The sequence below is a fragment of the Podarcis erhardii genome, assembly GCF_964252035.2.
Source record: "Podarcis erhardii genome assembly, chromosome: 6".
Taxonomy (NCBI): Eukaryota; Metazoa; Chordata; class Lepidosauria; order Squamata; family Lacertidae; genus Podarcis; species Podarcis erhardii.
In genome coordinates, this window is record NC_138510.1 from 6217179 (window position 1) to 6233357 (window position 16179).

Consider the following 16179-nt stretch of genomic DNA (forward strand, 5'->3'; position numbering starts at 1 on the left):
GCAGGTTATCAAACCTTTGAACCACAAAGCAGTGGTCCTTAAAAAAGTAACGTATTTGTCATCATGGTACGGAGTCATTGTGGCCAAATCACACAGGATCTGAAAGAAAGTAGGAATAGAACTCGTGGCTAGACTAATGAAGAAAGCAGAGCAATGCTCTGAGCCACTTAGCGTAATGTGATAAATGGAGACTTTGGTAGTTTATCCTCAAAGAGAAAAAACTTTCAATCCACATCATAACAAAGGTGTGGTTGAAACTTAGTTAGGACAGATAATTTGTGGTCTCCTCTTTCCCACACCCTGGTAATGTCTAGTTAAATGTCAATAAAGTACTGCTGCGTGTGATTTTCTCTGCCCCAGATAGCAGCAGTCAAACAAGTGGGAGAGAGAAGCTGCCTCCTTCTGCAAGGTCTCATCCTGATGTCCATAGAGGCTCTTTTCCTAGTCCTTACCGAACCAATTCCCTCAAATGAAAGGCAGACTTGTGCCACGAAGCTTGACTTATGTGATCAGAGACTCAAAGGAGTGAAACTGGTGTTTTGCAGTGAACCTCTTTCCTTTGGGCAGAAGAGGTTTTTTCCTCTCTGTTCAGCCTCATTCATCTCTGCTATGTGCCTTAGAGATGCTGCTCTTTTTATGCTATTTTCTTAAGAAGAAAACTGCATTCCTTTGTTTTGCTGGTGTGCTTTGAAGTGTGTTCATGGATGAAATTTTCCACCTTGGCTGCTCCAAGTAAGGGGAAAGGTAATTGATGAAGGGACAAGGTCTTGGTCAGATCTAAGCAACAACAATCTCCTTGAACCTCGCAGACACCTGCTGGATAAGCCTTCAACCTTGACGCACTGCCTGTATATTTTCTATAGTATCTAATCTGATTTAACTTCCTCAGGGTCCAACTTGGTAAGTTTAGTCACTGAAGTTTCAGTTCTACTGAAATAAATGGAACCAAACTGAGACATAACTTCCTCTGGATCCAACCCATCTTAGCTAGCTAACTGTTGTGAAAAGCCCCAGTAGAGACGCCTCTGCTAATCTTTTTTTTAATGAATGGAATTAACGGCCTTGCAGCATTGGCAAATGGCATGGTTTTCACGATCTCTCTTGAAAACAAGGGGCCACTATCATCAAACTTTTATGTACAATGCAAATTGGGCCAAATCGTACTGGACATTTTGGGATGCGGGATTTCATAACAGCTGTTCTCCCAATATTCATTTGGAACAGAGTCCTTTGGACTCTCAGTCCTCTTAACTCTGACACTGCTGCACTCAATTTCTGGCTACCGGACCTTGACTTGCATTTTCTCCTTGCCGCTCTACAGCTTGTGAGAAATTGGGGGCAGAAAAAAGATGCTTTGAGCATGCTGCCAAATCCCACTCACATGACTTAAGAGAAGCGGTTAAGGATCTAAACCAGGGATCAGCAATCTTTTTCAGCCGTGGGCTGGTCCACCGTCCCTCAGACCTTGTGGGGGGCCGGACTATATATTTTGGGGGGAAATGAACAAATTCCTATGCTCCACAAATAACCCAGAGATGTATTTTAAATAAAAGGACACATTCTACTCATGTAAAAACACACTGATTCCCGGACCATCCACTGGCCGGATTGAGAAGGCGATTGGGCCGCATCCGGTCCCCGGACCTTAGGTTGCCTACCCCTGATCTAAACTCTTCTGTTTCATTAGGGTGTCCTTGAACCTCTTGGTACAATGGTGTCAGCCCCTTCCAAAATCCATACTTAGGCAGTGTGTCTTATTAAAGCCAACTGAAATTTCTCAAAATTGTGCACAAAATCTTAGGGGTTGGGAGAATGAGGGGAAACATGAAGAAATAGTAATAGTAATAACTCTGCATTTTGAAGTCTTGAGGTCTGCATTTAGACACTAATCTGAAGATGCGGATGGACTTGGTTGCCTGTAGGATTCTGGGATGAAGAAGCAAATGCTGGTTCCCGGTCATGAAAGATAGAGCCTGGCTGTTACCAATATCTGTTTCGTGCCTGGCTTGAAAGGAAGTGTAAAGAGAAATATAGCAGCCCTTACATACAGTGGTAGGGACGCGGGTGGCGCTGTGGGTTAAACCACAGAGCCTAGGACTTGCCAATCAGAAGGTCGGCGGTTCGAATCCCCGTGACGGGGTGAGCTCCCGTTGCTCAGTCCCTGCTCCTGCCAACCTAGCAGTTTGAAAGCACATCAAAGTGCAAGTAGATAAATAGGTACCGCTTTGGCGGGAAGGTAAACGGTGTTTCTGTGCGCTGCTCTGGTTCTCCAGAAGTGGCTTAGTCACGCTGGCCACATGACCCAGAAGCTGTACGCCAGCTCCCTCAGCCAATAAAGCAAGATGAACGCCGCAACCCTAGAGTCGGCCACGACTGGACCTAATGGTCAGGGGTCCCTTTACCTTTTACCTTTACATACAGTGGTACCTTGGGTTACGAACTTAATTTGTTCCGGAAGTCCGTTCTTAACCAGAAGCGTTCTTAACCAGAGGTGCGCATTCCCTACAAAGGCCTCCCGCAGCCCCGGAAGCGGATTGTGTTCGTATCCCAGGGCAAAGTTTGCAACCCAGGACCCCTACTTCCAAGTTTGTGGAGTTTGTTACCCGAAGCGTTCATACGCAGGACTGTTGGTAACCCGAGGTATCACTGTATTGGCAAAGCTGGAGATTAATTTTTGGTGGTGTACTAAGTAAAAGTCAATTGAACCCAGATAGTGTGTTATGCATTCGTGGCTGGAGGACATGCAGCCCTCGAAATGCAAAGCCCCTCTCTACAAAGTTGAAAATCATTATCTGGTTGTAGATTTCTACCCTGAAGGGCTAGATACAGAACTCTCCATAGCGTGTTAAAATGAAACCCCTCTCTCTCTAGCCTCTTAGAGAGGTGGAGGTTTTCACTCTCCAGGCAGGATTTACACAGTAGTTCATCGTGGTTGTTTTCCTCCCAGGCACACTTGCGTCTGAGATGCTTCTTCTCTCTTTTCTGGGAGCAACTCCCTGCTGTGTGATCTGTGGGTCTGGTAAAATTGACCCACTGGCCACCTAGTAAATACAGGTGGATTAAAGGAGTCAGGTTTAACCAGTTAGCAGTGCCTCTGGATAAAAAGTTGGCAAGCGTATCTGTTTACCTATGAGGGTTTGCCACATGCTTAATGATGTAATAAACGGCAAGTTAATTTAGCGTGGCTTAATGCTCGCATGGTCAGTGCCCAGTGCCAGGAATATAGCAGGCTGGAGCTTGGAGTGGCAAGTAATCTGCTTTGCATGCATTAGCTACGAGGTTCAATCCTGAGCATCTCCATGTAGGGCTGGGAATGTACCCCACCCGAAATCTTGGAGAGCTGCTGCCAGTCTGTGAAGACAGTGCTGGACTTGGTGTACCAATGGTCTGACTCTGTATAATGGTCTGACTTCCTATGTTCCTAACCTTTCCTGAAATCACTGCTTGCTCTCTTTCTGTTAGTCTTTAGATGGGTTCCTTTGGGATCTCTTAAGTGTTGTGTTGTACTGGTTGGTGTGGGAATTTGCAACTAATCGCCTCTTTCACTGCTTTCCTTTCCTGCTGCCATTGGATTCCTCCAGGGCCCATCCCTTCTCACATTCCTTTAGGTAAGACTCTGTTCAAAAGGGATATCTGCAAGGAATCTGGTTAAACAAGGTTGTTTTCCGAGGCATACACATGAGACTCACTTTCAGTTGAAAGGAAAGGGATTGGGAACCACAAATGGCCACATAACACTCCAGCCCTCCAGAGCCATTTATAGATGCTGCCAGTATCCTTCCAATGAGCTCAGAGCCAAAAGCTTCTGATTTTCCCTCTTTAAAAAAGGAGAGGTTATTGGCTGCTTAATCTCTCACGCATACATGCTCCCAAATGCCTTTTTGGGGTGGTCATGCTAAACGCAAGAACTGGTTTGACACAACAGAAGAGCCTGAACAGCTTTCCTTTGGCTTCGTTCCACAACTTGGCTCAGATGGGGGGCCAGATAAAATGGCTGGGAAGACACTTGAGAACAACAACAACCAGTTGGCCTACAATAGACGGTGCTGGGCAAACCGGACCTTTGCTCCTCCCCAGACAAAGGCAGCTTTTTTACACCTAAGTGTCACAACTGTGCGGGTTCATCACATGCTTTTAGCTGCTCTCCTTTTCCACTGATGGCTTTAGACTGAAGGCAAGTTGCGGTGTTCGGAAACCTAGTGCTGCAAAAGCCATCTGAATGCCTTTGCTGTGTCGACAGCATTGTGTGCTGCCCTGCCTCCCCCCCCCTTTTTTTTAAACAGAGGCCACTCCAGGGCTTGGTTGTGGGCCAGATGCGTCTCTTGGGCAGAGCAAAGTATTAAAAGGCTTTCCCTTGAATTAAAATGAATTGGTGCTTGTGTGGGCGGCTTTGGCTTTTTGACCAGAGGCAGTATTGCTGCAGCTCAACATCCAGCCTGCTCCTGTAATGTGGGATGCTGGACTTTAAGCTCCTCTGGGTGGTGACATGTCCTGTTCATGTTGGAGGGGAACCTGGTGCCTGCAGACCCCACCACCCATCCCTAGCCACTGGTTGCTTTGGATAGGTCTGAATTGGAGTTGCAGACTGGAGGGCTGTGTGTCCGTCACGCTTGCTCTCCAAGGTGCAGCAACACCAGTGGATGCTTTTGAGTCCCCAACCCATTTAAGCCCAGGAGTGCATTTGGGAATCGGAAACCACTGCGGGTGCCACAAAATACCCATTTCGCAGGAGGAAAACTGGCAATGCTCAGAGCCTTTCACTCCCCAAAAGACCCAGGCTAAACCCCTACATGGGACGCGGGTGGCGCTGTGGGTTAAACCACAGAGCCCAGGGCTTGCCAATCAGAAGGTCGGCGGTTCAAATCTCCGTGACGGGGTGAGCTCCCGTTGCTCGGTCCCTGCTCCTGCCGACCTAGCAGTTCGAAAGCACATCAAAGTGCAAGTAGATAAATAGGTACCGCTCCGGCGGGAAGGTAAACGGTGTTTCCGTGCACTGCTCTGGTTTGCCAGAAGCGGCTTAGTCATGCTGGCCACATGACCTGGAAGCTGTACGCCGGCTCCCTTGGCCAGTAAAGCGAGATGAGTGCTGCAACCCCAGAATCATCCGCAACTGGACCTAACGGTCAGGGGTCCCTTTACCTTTAAACCCCTACATAGCCCAAAAAGCAGACCATCCTCCAGGAAGCAAAGAACCCCCCCTCCAGACCCCTCCCAGGATGCTTTAGTGCCCAAAGGTACTATATTGGGGGACCCCAGTTTTAGATACTCCTCTTCCTAGGCTGATTTGAATCAAGATCAGCAGTGGCGTTTTGTATCTATTTACTAGTCGACAGACAGCCTGGCTGTTTGGGCAGAACAGTAGGTTCCTTTGCTTTTAGTTATAAACCTCTGGCACACTTTGGAGGGGGCGTCTTTCATGGGTGGGGGGTTTCAGAACCTTGGAGAGCCTGCTTGTAAAAGGTTGCATTTTCAGCTGTGGTGGCCTGTCGAGGAAGGAACAGAGGAGCTATGCAATTTGTGCCCCCGAAACTCAGTTCTCCACAAAGGAAGTCTCCCAAAATGCTTTGCGGTTTTGTCATGGCGCTGTGTGGATGGGGGCAACCGGGTGTGGCGGCTTCCAGGGTTTTAACTGCTTCTAATATGTTCCTCCTTTCCCCTTAATGCTTCCGAGTAGCAGCTACTCCATTCGTCACTCGATAAGTATGCCAGCTATGAGGTAAAGTAGCAAAAGCCCCGTCTCTTTTGCAAGTCCCATATTTGCCTAAGGGTGACTCTGTCTCTTCTAAATGTATGGGGTGATGTGGTGATGGGGAGGCACAGCAGTGTGACCCCTCAGAGGGAATTGTGTATTGTGAATCGTGTATTGTGAATTGTTAATAATTTGGATATTTATGTCCTGCCTGTCAACAAGGTTTTCACGGCGGCTAACAAACATGCAGTTACAAACATTGCAAAATATAAAATACAGGGTAAAAGTGCAAATCCATAAAAATGTGAGCGGCTGCAAATCCTGTGGCACAGAGACAAAAAATGACAGCAAGAAAACGAAGGTATCTGACTGGTGCTTAAAATACATTGAAGAAAGTGCGAGGCAAGGTGCTCTGGGGAGGGTGTCGTGAAGTCCTGGCATCACCACCGAAAAGCTCCTCTCCTCTCCCCCCCCCCCCATCCCCAAACAGCCACTTGCCACCCTCAGGACCCAGTTAGATTGCTTTGCTTTTAAAATATTTCATTCTGTCTTGCCTGCTGCAAAAGAACAGTGGGCTGGCCGGTCAGTGGATATTAATAGGAATGAATCTTCAGTCTATAGATATTAACTAAGGTGGTTCCCCAAATCAGCTTTATGTAGACAATGCTTTTAAAAAATCAACCCACAAATGTGGTTCTGTGCGATGGATCACTTTCAACTGGTGGGCCTGGCAAACTACTTTTTCAGAATCAATCACTGTCCACTCGAAACAAAATAAAAATATTCCTTCCAGTACTACCTTAGAGACCAACTAAGTTTGTTATTGGTGTGAGCTTTTGTGTGCATGCACACTTCTTCAGATACACTGAAACAGAAGTCGCCAGAGCTGAATGAGTGCTAACATCAAGGCTGATGAAACTACTTTTAAGCTCCTGTGTTTGATGGCTGGTTCACATTGTATTATACAGTTCTAGTTTTTTTGAAATGGCCATTGCAAAGCTTTCTTATGGCTCAAGGACACATCTACGGGGACATCTTCTCAACCATGACTAAGTCTATTTCAATAGCTGGTGCCTCGGCCTGCTTTGAAAGTAGGATAGGCTGAGAGATCATGACTTGCCCGTGGGCTTTGCGGCCAGGGGATTTGAAGCAAGGTATCTCGGGCCCATAGCCATGTGGCATAATGGTCAGATTGTTAGACTGGGAGAGCAGGGTTTGAATCTCCACTCAGCCATGAAGCTCACTGGGTGACCTTGGACCAGTCATTGTCTCTTAGCCTAACCTACCTCACAGGGTTGTCATGAGGATGGAATGAAATGTGGAGAACCATGTACACCACCTTGAGATCCTTGGAAGAGAGAGGTGGTATATAAATGTAATAAACAAATATAGATAGATAGATAGATAGATAGATATCTTTATTGTCATTGCCCCCTCTCGGGGACAACGAAAATTACTTGGCTGCTCCATCCACCCAGGTAGGGCACTCCACACAAAATCAGAACAACTATAAAAACACTAATTAAAACAATACAGTATAATACAGCAAGGAAGATTAGATGACTTTCAAAGTCCAGGTTTCCCATTCAGGGCCGAGATCGCTCTGGAGAAGAAGCTGTTCTTGAGACGGCTCGTTCTTGTCTTCATCGTCCTGTATCTCCGTCCCGACGGCAGGAGCTCGAAGAGACAGTGACCAGGATGTGATGGATCTTTTATTATGTCCAGTGCCTTCCTATGGCACCTTGTGGCATAAATCTGCTCTAAGGTGGAGAGTGGGCAGCCAACAATGCTCTCTGCTGCCTTCACAACTCTGCACAACCCCATCCTGTCCTGGGTAGTACAGCTTCCGTACCACACACATAAGCCATAAGTGAGCACGCTCTCAATGGCACAGTGATAGAAGGCAAGCAGCAGTTTCTATCAGTTACACCATCTCAGCCTACTTTGGGAACTTGACTTTTTAGTTATGAAAGTTTGGCAACTTATCTTGGTAAGCTGTCCTCCAAACCGAGCTATCTGAAGACGACTGGAGGCAATTGAGATACTTTTGAACTAATTCCACTGAATTTTTTTTGTGTGTTCCCGGGTCTCTTGATATTTGATTTTTCTCTTTTTCATTTTGGGGAGGAGGGGACGTTGTGTAGGTGTGTGTGTGTGTGTGTGCGCGCTACTTTAGGATGTTCTCTGGTTGGAACCCCTAATTCAAAGCTGCCAAGTAGTTTTTTATACTGACTTCCTCTGCAGTTGGGTGCAGAAATCATCTCTGAAACAGGTTGGTGAATGTTGGTAGCAGAACCAGGAATTTACAGCAGCTGTGGTTGAGCCAAACTTTTCAGGGGCCATGAGTGCTTTGGGGGGGTCCGTAGATGTTTCTCCACCAGCAAAGCTAGCTGCCTGCCTCAAAACGGAATTCAATTTTCTAATATGCCTGTGCAGTTTTATTTTCTCACTTGCTTCTTCCTCTTTTTCCTTTAAGAAATTCTGCAACCTTCAAGTCTTTTGAAGACCGCGTTGGAACCATAAAGGTAATTTCCCTCCCATGACACAGTACGAAGCCACGGTGTTTTTAGGATCGACACGTTTCTGCTAGACAAGCAAGATGTCCACTGTCATAACTGGCTGGGTGTGTGCCACGGGAGAGGTTGCATATTGCAAAACCAGGGAGAGAGACACATGAGTGAATGAAAAGCCTCCTTGGATGAGAAAGGGGGTGTAGGTGGGGGCAGCCGCCTCTGCCATTAAGAACCTGTCCTCCTGTCCGCTGAGTCCCATCCTGTTTTTATATTGCTTGGTCACACTCTAGAGTGAGGGAACTGGGAACTAGCTTCTGTACAAAGGTTTGTGCACAGGAAAGATAGAATGTGGGGAGGGCAAGGGTTCAAATGACGCTTGAAGTGAAGGACATGAGGCAGGAGTTGGTAATGCAGGTGAGCTGTTCATAAGCAAGCTGCCAGCTAGCTCTGCTGAGGCTTTTTTTATTAGCACAATATGCAAAACCAGTCAGATACATTTTGGACTGTGACCTTTACACATCTTCCAATCCCGAGATTGAGGGGTGGTACAAAGTTATTTTGGCACCTGTTTCCACCGCGTCATTTTCCCCTTGAACAATGTACAGTGGTACCTCGGGTTACAGACGCTTCAGGTTGCATACGCTTCAGGTTACAGACTCTGCTAAGCCAGAATAGTACCTCGGGTTAAGAACTTTGTTTCAGGATGAGAACAGAAATCGTGCTTCGGCGACGCAGCAGCAGCAGGAGGTCCCATTAGCTAAAGTGGTGCTTCAGGTTAAGAACAGTTTCAGGCTAAGAACAGACCTCCAGAATGAATTAAGTACTTAATCCGAGGTACCACTGTATAACAAAGGGGACAAAGGTCACAGACAGGGCATGGCAGACCACTAAGAGAGCAAAGGTTAGATAGAGGGCATGATGGCTTGTCTGTGGGTGGAAGTGTGCTCCACACCCAACGGTCCTTCCTTCAGACGCTGGGTGGAATTCAACGCGCTATTACAAATGTTCCGATCATGCAAGCAGTTCCGCTTGCCAGCTGCAATGGTCCTCCCTCTCCTCTCCCCGTGCTGTGTTCTGGGGGCACGTTGTTGTTGTTGTTTAGTCGTTTAGTCGTGTCCGACTCTTCGTGACCCCATGGACCAGAGCATGCCAGGCACTTCTGTCTTCCACTGCCTCCCGCAGTTTGGTCAGACTCATGTTTGTAGCTTCGAAGACACTATCCAACCATCTCGTCCTCTGTCGTCCCCTTCTCCCTGTGCCCTCCATCTTTCCCAACATCAGGGTCTTTTCCAGGGAGTCTTCTCTTCTCATGAGGTGGCACACCTCACCCCAATCCAGTTTCGGGGGAAGCAGAAGGGAGGGGAAGCTCCCTTGCGCAACTGGAAGTTGTTGCACAGAACCTCTGCAGTCCTGCCCACTGCTTCCTGCTCTCACCTGTTCCCATTCCTTCCTTTTCGTCCAGTCCAAAGTTGTGGGCGGCAAAGACAACGGCACCGATGAGCTCCACTCCCCATCAGCATCTGGCGACAAGCCCTCCCAAGACAACGCGCCTTTCTAAGTCTACATCCATGGTGCATGACTGCCAGAGCCTCGCCCCTTGTTCTTCCCAACATGCAAGACGAAAGGAAAAGGTTCCTGGGCCGCAGGTCCCACTCTGACGAGAGAGATCCATACATCATATATGTAGACGTTCTTTTGCTGCTGGATTCTTCAGGTCCAATAAAGTGAACACACAGTGTTTTGTACACTTATATATTTTACACTAAAAAGGTTTCTAGATGGAACACATTGCTGTGCTGCCTTTTTTGGAAGACGCCAGCAATGAGGATTCTGCAACCCTGGCCCAAAACACCCCCTTTATTTTTTGGCACCAGAGTCCTGCACTCTTTCCTCCCACCCCGACCCCCTCTAATGTGCGGGCAAAAAAATTCTGTATGTCATGTAGAAAGAATAGTTCTCAGATGCCGCTAGCTGCACAGGGAGCTTCTCTCGATTACTGCTCCATCTTCTCCTCTGCATATAGCTAAACAGCTTCCTGCTATCGTGGCTTTCTCTGCGATTGGAAGCACCAGGAAAGCTTTGGAAGCCTGCAGTTTCCACTTAAGATACATAACCAGGTTTGGGGGGGGGGGTTTCTTCCGGGAAGCAGGGGAGGGGGGTGATAGAAGATATTTAGAGCCTCTATTTAGCGACTGCCTAGCTTTGCTACACTGATTCTCTAGCTTTAATGAATCTCAGAACCTTTATTTTTTTGGAATGCAGTGGACTTCAGAACATACCAGCTTTTAGCATCGACATTTAGGGGCAATCTACCTTTGAATGCGGAAGCTGAAACACAAGCCTTACATCACCACCTGCTTTACTGGTTTATAACCTTTTTTATATCTCAAAAGCGCAAAGAATTCTTTTTTGAGGGGGGGAGGGAAGGGGTTAAGCACTGGAGTTCTGCATCCTACCATAGTAATCGCATGCGGATGTGCTGGTCTTGTGTTCATTTCATCGGTGCGTGACGGTGCACATGCCTGCTTTTGCTCTCTCTCTCTCTTCTGAGTGTGTGGAACTTGCTTCTCTGCCTCTGGGTTTATGCCTCTGTTTTCTTAGTCCACCCATTTAATCAGATTAAGGAAGGACATGTTGATCGCAGCACAAGAGAGCTATCCTGGAGGGCTCCTTCTCTCTCTCTCTCGGTTTGGTTCTCCTACCAGGAACCTCCTTAAAATACTTTGTACACTTTATGTGATGACAAAGAGCTCCACCTCTGATCTCCTTTTGTTTGCAGCACTTGCCACCGATTCCTGGCTCTGTTTTCACTCAATGCTAGGAGCTCTAGTATGTGGTGTGTCTGCTCCTCCTTCCAAAAAAGGCTGCAACCTTCCACTGTCCTGACCCCTTAGTTCTAAGGCAGAGGTGCCTCTTAAATTATCCAAACCTTTCTGTGCCTTAGAGGCTCAGTGGGACTTCAGCAGTGCCCTAAGTACATATCAATAAAGCTGTTTTGCTTCAAGGCCTTGGTGCCCCCAGAAGGCTTCAAGCTCTTATCTGACCCCTCCTGCCCAGCTGCCCCCCGAGAAGCAAGTTTCAACACTTAACGTGCTGATTGTAGAACTCTCCCTGTGTCCTGTGTTGCCTGTGGATGGTGACCACGCCGTGTTGACCTGGCACAACGGATGAGAGAATCTGCAGGGTGTGGGGGTATCATTTGCTGGAATTCGTTCAAGGGTAAAGTAGGCACCCGTGTTGGGTGGGGAAAGCGGTGCCACTGGGACCGGGGAGCTGTTAGAACACAGACTGAACTGTTTCTCCTGTACAGGTGACTACGGGGGGGAACTTTGTCAATAAAATATTCTTTTTTGAAAAGCAAAACGGCTGTCTTCATCTTTGGGCTTGTGTACCAGGTGCGAAACTGCCTAAGCGCCCTGTGGTTTTGACCTTGGCTTTAGGGTGACCCTCCTTGCATTACAGAAATGGGAGTTCAGACATTTCTAAATGGATGACACAGTAGGTTGCTCCTGATGTGATTGCCCTTGTTCACTGCAACTTATTTGTGCCAGCGGTGCTGAACTGAACTGATGGCAGCCCAGGGTGAGGGAGCCTTTGTCTGCAGCGGATGAAATATGAAGGCGGCCAGGGGTTGGCTGATGAGTGGAGGTGGGCTAGAGGAGAGTTGTCCGACAATGAAGGGGTGATTCAGATGGTTTGGGAAAAGCTTTGGAAAGTGAGCGGGGGGAGGCAGGGAGAGGAAGTGGTTTCACAAGGCTCTGTGGCCATATACAATGTCAGGGGTCAGCAAGGCTTACCTTGCCTGGGCCGGTTTACTGCCGCGGAGCCCCCTCCGCGGGCCAGATCGCAGGTGCGCATGAGTGCACGTGACCGCAATTTTCGGTGTCTGTGCAGACGCGATTTCTGGCGACTGCATCTGCGCAGATGCGATTTCCTGCGCATGCACAGGCGCAATTTCTGGCACCGTGGAAACGAGTCCCCGTGCCGCACTGTGCTGGTTTAGCACAGTGCGTGGGGACTCGCCAAGTGGGTGGCTTGGTTCAGGGGTGGCTTGGGGGCCAGTAAAATGACCCCCGTGGGCCACAGGTTCCCAGTCCCTGTACAACGCTGTTGGGAACCAGCGGGGAGATGAGGACACAAGCATCTTCTCTAAGGGAAAAACAGTCAAATCTCTTAGTCTTTAAACAGTATTAGCTAGAGGCCACTTACACACATTTGACCATTTCATGTTGGACGATCAGAACAATCCTGTAGCAATGAGAAACGACCACCATATTTACACCTGATGTTTGCACAGAAGGCCTGTTGCAAACCACCTGTCCCTTCTGCATTTTATAGCTTTCTGACTCACCTGTGTATACTGCCTCTCCTATTTATCCTGCTGCCCCCCCCCACTTCAAAGATGAAGATATTTGTGTAATACAATCCGCCAACTGAGGATAACTCTTTATGCATTGAATTTCTATACCATGCTTCACCCAAAGATCACAGGCTGGTTTACAATATAAAAACACAAAAAAATGCATACCATAATACAAGATCTAAACCTGCCCCCACTCGTACAGTTTAAAAGGCCATAGATTTTTTAATTAGCCAAGTGTCTGGGAGAAGAGGAATGTTTTTGTCTGGTGTCTAAAGATACGTAACAAAGGTGCCAGGCATACAAATTAGCAACTGCAGATAAGGACCGTTCTCTTGTTGCCACCCACTGGACCTCTCGTGGAGGCGGCACATGAAGAAGGGCTTTGGATGATAACCCAGGGTCTGGGTCGGTTCATATGGGGAGAGGCAGTCCTTGAGGTATTGTCCTGAGCTGTTTAAGGTTGGCGACCCTGTGGGTTAAACCACAGAGCCCAGGACTTGCCAATCAGAAGGTTGGTGGTTCAAATCCCCGCGACAGGGTGAGCTCCCGTTGCTCGGTCCCTGCTCCTGCCAACCTAGCAGTTCGAAAGCACAAAAGTGCAAGTAGATAAATAGGTACCGCTCCGGCGGGAAGGTATACGGCGTTTCCGTGCACTGCTCTGGTTCGCCAGAAGCGGCTTAGTCATGCTGGCCACATGACCCGGAAGCTGTACGCCGGCTCCCTCAGCCAGTAAGGCGAGAGGAGTGTTGCAACCCCAGAGTCGGCCACAACTGGACCTAATTGTCAGGGGTCCCTTTACCCTTTAGGTCAATGCCAACACTTTGAATTGGGCCCTGAAACTTAATTGCTAGCCAGTGCAGTTGGGCCAGCATAGGTGTAATATGCTCAAAAGAAGAAGAAGAAATATGCTCAAACCATCTTGCCCCGGTGAGCAACCTGGCTGCTGAATTCTGCACTGGCTGAAACTTCTGAACCGTCTGCAGAGGCAGCCTTAAGTTTAACTTGTTGCTGTAATCCGTCCTAGTGGTCCACAGAACATAGACAAACTATGGTTAGTTTTAACAAGCAAGCATCATAAACAACAGTTTGAAGTTTGCTCAGGCAAACCATAGCTAAAACTAGCAACTTTTCTCCCATACCATAACATTCTGTGCTTAGCTGAAAATACGGGAAGCAGGTCCAATGTATCTTGTAGTGAGGTTCAAGGAGGAGGGGATGTTAACCCATGATCTCTCCTGAAGTGCTAAAACTATGGACTGCCTACTTGGCACGAAACCAGTCTGTTACAAATACAATGAATTGGATGCCAGAGTATTTAAAGGGCACAAGAATCACTGTTGCGTTTGGGTTCTGCTTGAGGGGTTTCTCACGGGTATCTTACTGGCCACTGTGAGAATAGGATGGTACCCGAGGTGGTCCTTGAGCCTGATCCACCAGGGCTTTTACATTCTTAGCTGTTTCGAAACATTTGCATTTGCAGAAAGGAAAGCAGACAGCGAAAGCTAATTTTGCAATTAGCCTTTTTAACAGCAGAGGCTTTTGAGGTTTAATCCCTGGCATGTTGGGTACAGATTGTTAGAACTTGTCCAGTAAAAGCACCTGTTCACAGCAGCTGGAGAATGGTTAAGTGCCTTGTTGATACTGCAGTGTGGATTTCCCTCAGATGAGAAAATTTCCTTTGGAAATGTGTGTATTAGCATTATGATACAGACAAGAGATCAGTTTGGAATTCTCTTTCTGCACAGTGAACCAGGACTTGCTGAGATGAGTCACCTGGACAACAAAGAGAAAACCGCAAAAAGGTTTGCGTCCTCCGGTGCTCAAGGGAAAATGCAATGCAGAATGCAAGACAATTAAAAACAACTTGAAACGTGTGAAGCAGTCTGACTGGCTTCCTTGGCTCCTGAGATACTGTCACAAGCAGACACTTCAAGTAGCTGCTGTCTTAAGCTTGGGAAGGATTTTGCCTGTAAATTTAGGCACTGACCTTGAGTTCACTCCGTATATTAGAATTCTGGGTCCCACAGCAAAGCTAACTTGCCACACTGATCCAGGGTGCATAAAAGAAAACATGCAAGGTTTACTGAATTAAACAGGACTCACATGGTTGGGGCTGCACTGTTAGATGACTTTAAACGTGGTTGGACAAACTGATGGAGACTTGGTCTAGTTGTGTCATCATCACCATCATTTTTAATTTGTATATCGTCTTTCTATCTTACAATACTCAAGGCAGTTTACAAGCTGAAGAAACAAAAAATGCACATCTTATAAAAATCTAATTCAATACAAAAATGTGATGATAAAACAAAACTTTAAAATAAGCAACCTACATCAAAAAAGTAACATTCAACAATCATTAGGATAGTATCAAATAATAATATCAACATAAAAAAGTTAAACAGAAATCCACTCAGCAGTTACAATAAATAATTTCTAAACTATAATCAATAAAACAATGGCAAGCCACAGTAATAATAAATTTATTTATTTATTTATTTATTTATTTATTTATTTATTTATTTATTTATTTATTTATACATACCCTGCCCTCCCCAGCCAAGACTGGACTCAGAGCAGCTAACACCAGATATAAAACAATTGATTGAAATACAACTTAAAAAACAACATTAAAATACAACATTAAAATGCAGCTTCATTTCAGCAGAAACTCAAAAACTTTTTTGGGGATGAAAACATCAAGTCTTCACCAAGGCTAGCTATCCAGACTGGTCCTACGTGGGTCAGAAAAAAGCCAGGGAAGTCCCCAAATAGGAGTTCCTATTTCACAGAAGGAAAAAGGAAAAAGAAAGAGGGGGAGGGGATCAAGTTAATTCCACGCCAAAGGCCAGGCGGAACAACTCTGTCTTACAGGCCCTGCGGAAAGAAATCAGATCCTGCAGGGCCCTGGTCTCATGAGGCAGAGCGTTCCAGCGTGGTGTAGTGGTTAAGAGCGGCAGTCTCGTAATCTGGGGAACCGGGTTAGCTTCCCTGCTCCTCCACATGCAGCTGCTGGGTGACCTTGGGCTAGTCACACTTCTCTGAAGTCTCTCAGCCCCACTCACCTCACATAGTGTTTGTTGTGGGGGAGGAAGGGAGAGGAGAATGTTGACCGCTTTGAGACTCCTTCAGGTAGTGATAGAGCGGGATATCAAATCCAAACTCCTCTTCTTCTTCTCTTCCACCAGGTTGGGGCCAGTGTTGAAAAGGCCCTGGCTTTGGTTGAGGATAATCTGACTTCCTTCCATTCAAAACTCATTTTTACAAATGAGAACAAATCTGAGGCATACCGTAATTGTCTTAAGGGCCGAGGGTAATGAAAGCAGTTTGAATGGTTAAGGTATCTGTCTCAAGTATGTTTTAGAATAGAATAGAATTTATTATTTATACCCCGCCCATCTGGCTGGGTTTCCCCAGCCACTCTGGGCAGCTTCCAACAGAGTATTAAAATACAGTGGTCTGTTAAACATTAAAAGCTTCCCTAAAGAGGGCTGCCTTCCGATGTCTTCTAAAAGTCTGGTTTAAGTCTGCTTCTAAAAGTCTGGTTGTTTTAGACAAGGAAAGTATATGGCCACAAATATTTCTTACAGATGTTCTACCTTGTGGCTTATTTG

At 46.8% G+C, this 16179-nt stretch overlaps 1 protein-coding gene across 13 annotated transcripts in view; it reads left to right on the forward strand.

Moving 5' to 3' along the window:
* The window catches only part of TPD52L2 (TPD52 like 2), a 47512-nt gene extending 35947 nt beyond the window's left edge, over window positions 1-11565 (forward strand). For 9 of the 13 annotated variants that reach the window (XM_081868054.1, XM_081868060.1, XM_081868056.1 and 6 more), the window contains 4 exons: window positions 3582-3608; window positions 5675-5716; window positions 8166-8214; window positions 9665-11565. In XM_081868054.1, coding sequence (XP_081724180.1) covers window positions 3582-3608; window positions 5675-5716; window positions 8166-8214; window positions 9665-9760 — 214 coding nt within the window. In that variant the 3' untranslated portion in view covers window positions 9761-11565. The remainder of the gene's footprint in view (window positions 1-3581; window positions 3609-5674; window positions 5717-8165; window positions 8215-9664) is intronic. The other 4 variants (XM_081868059.1, XM_081868051.1, XM_081868050.1 and 1 more) reach the window with 1 other exon arrangement.
* The last annotated feature ends 4614 nt before the right edge of the window (window positions 11566-16179 follow it).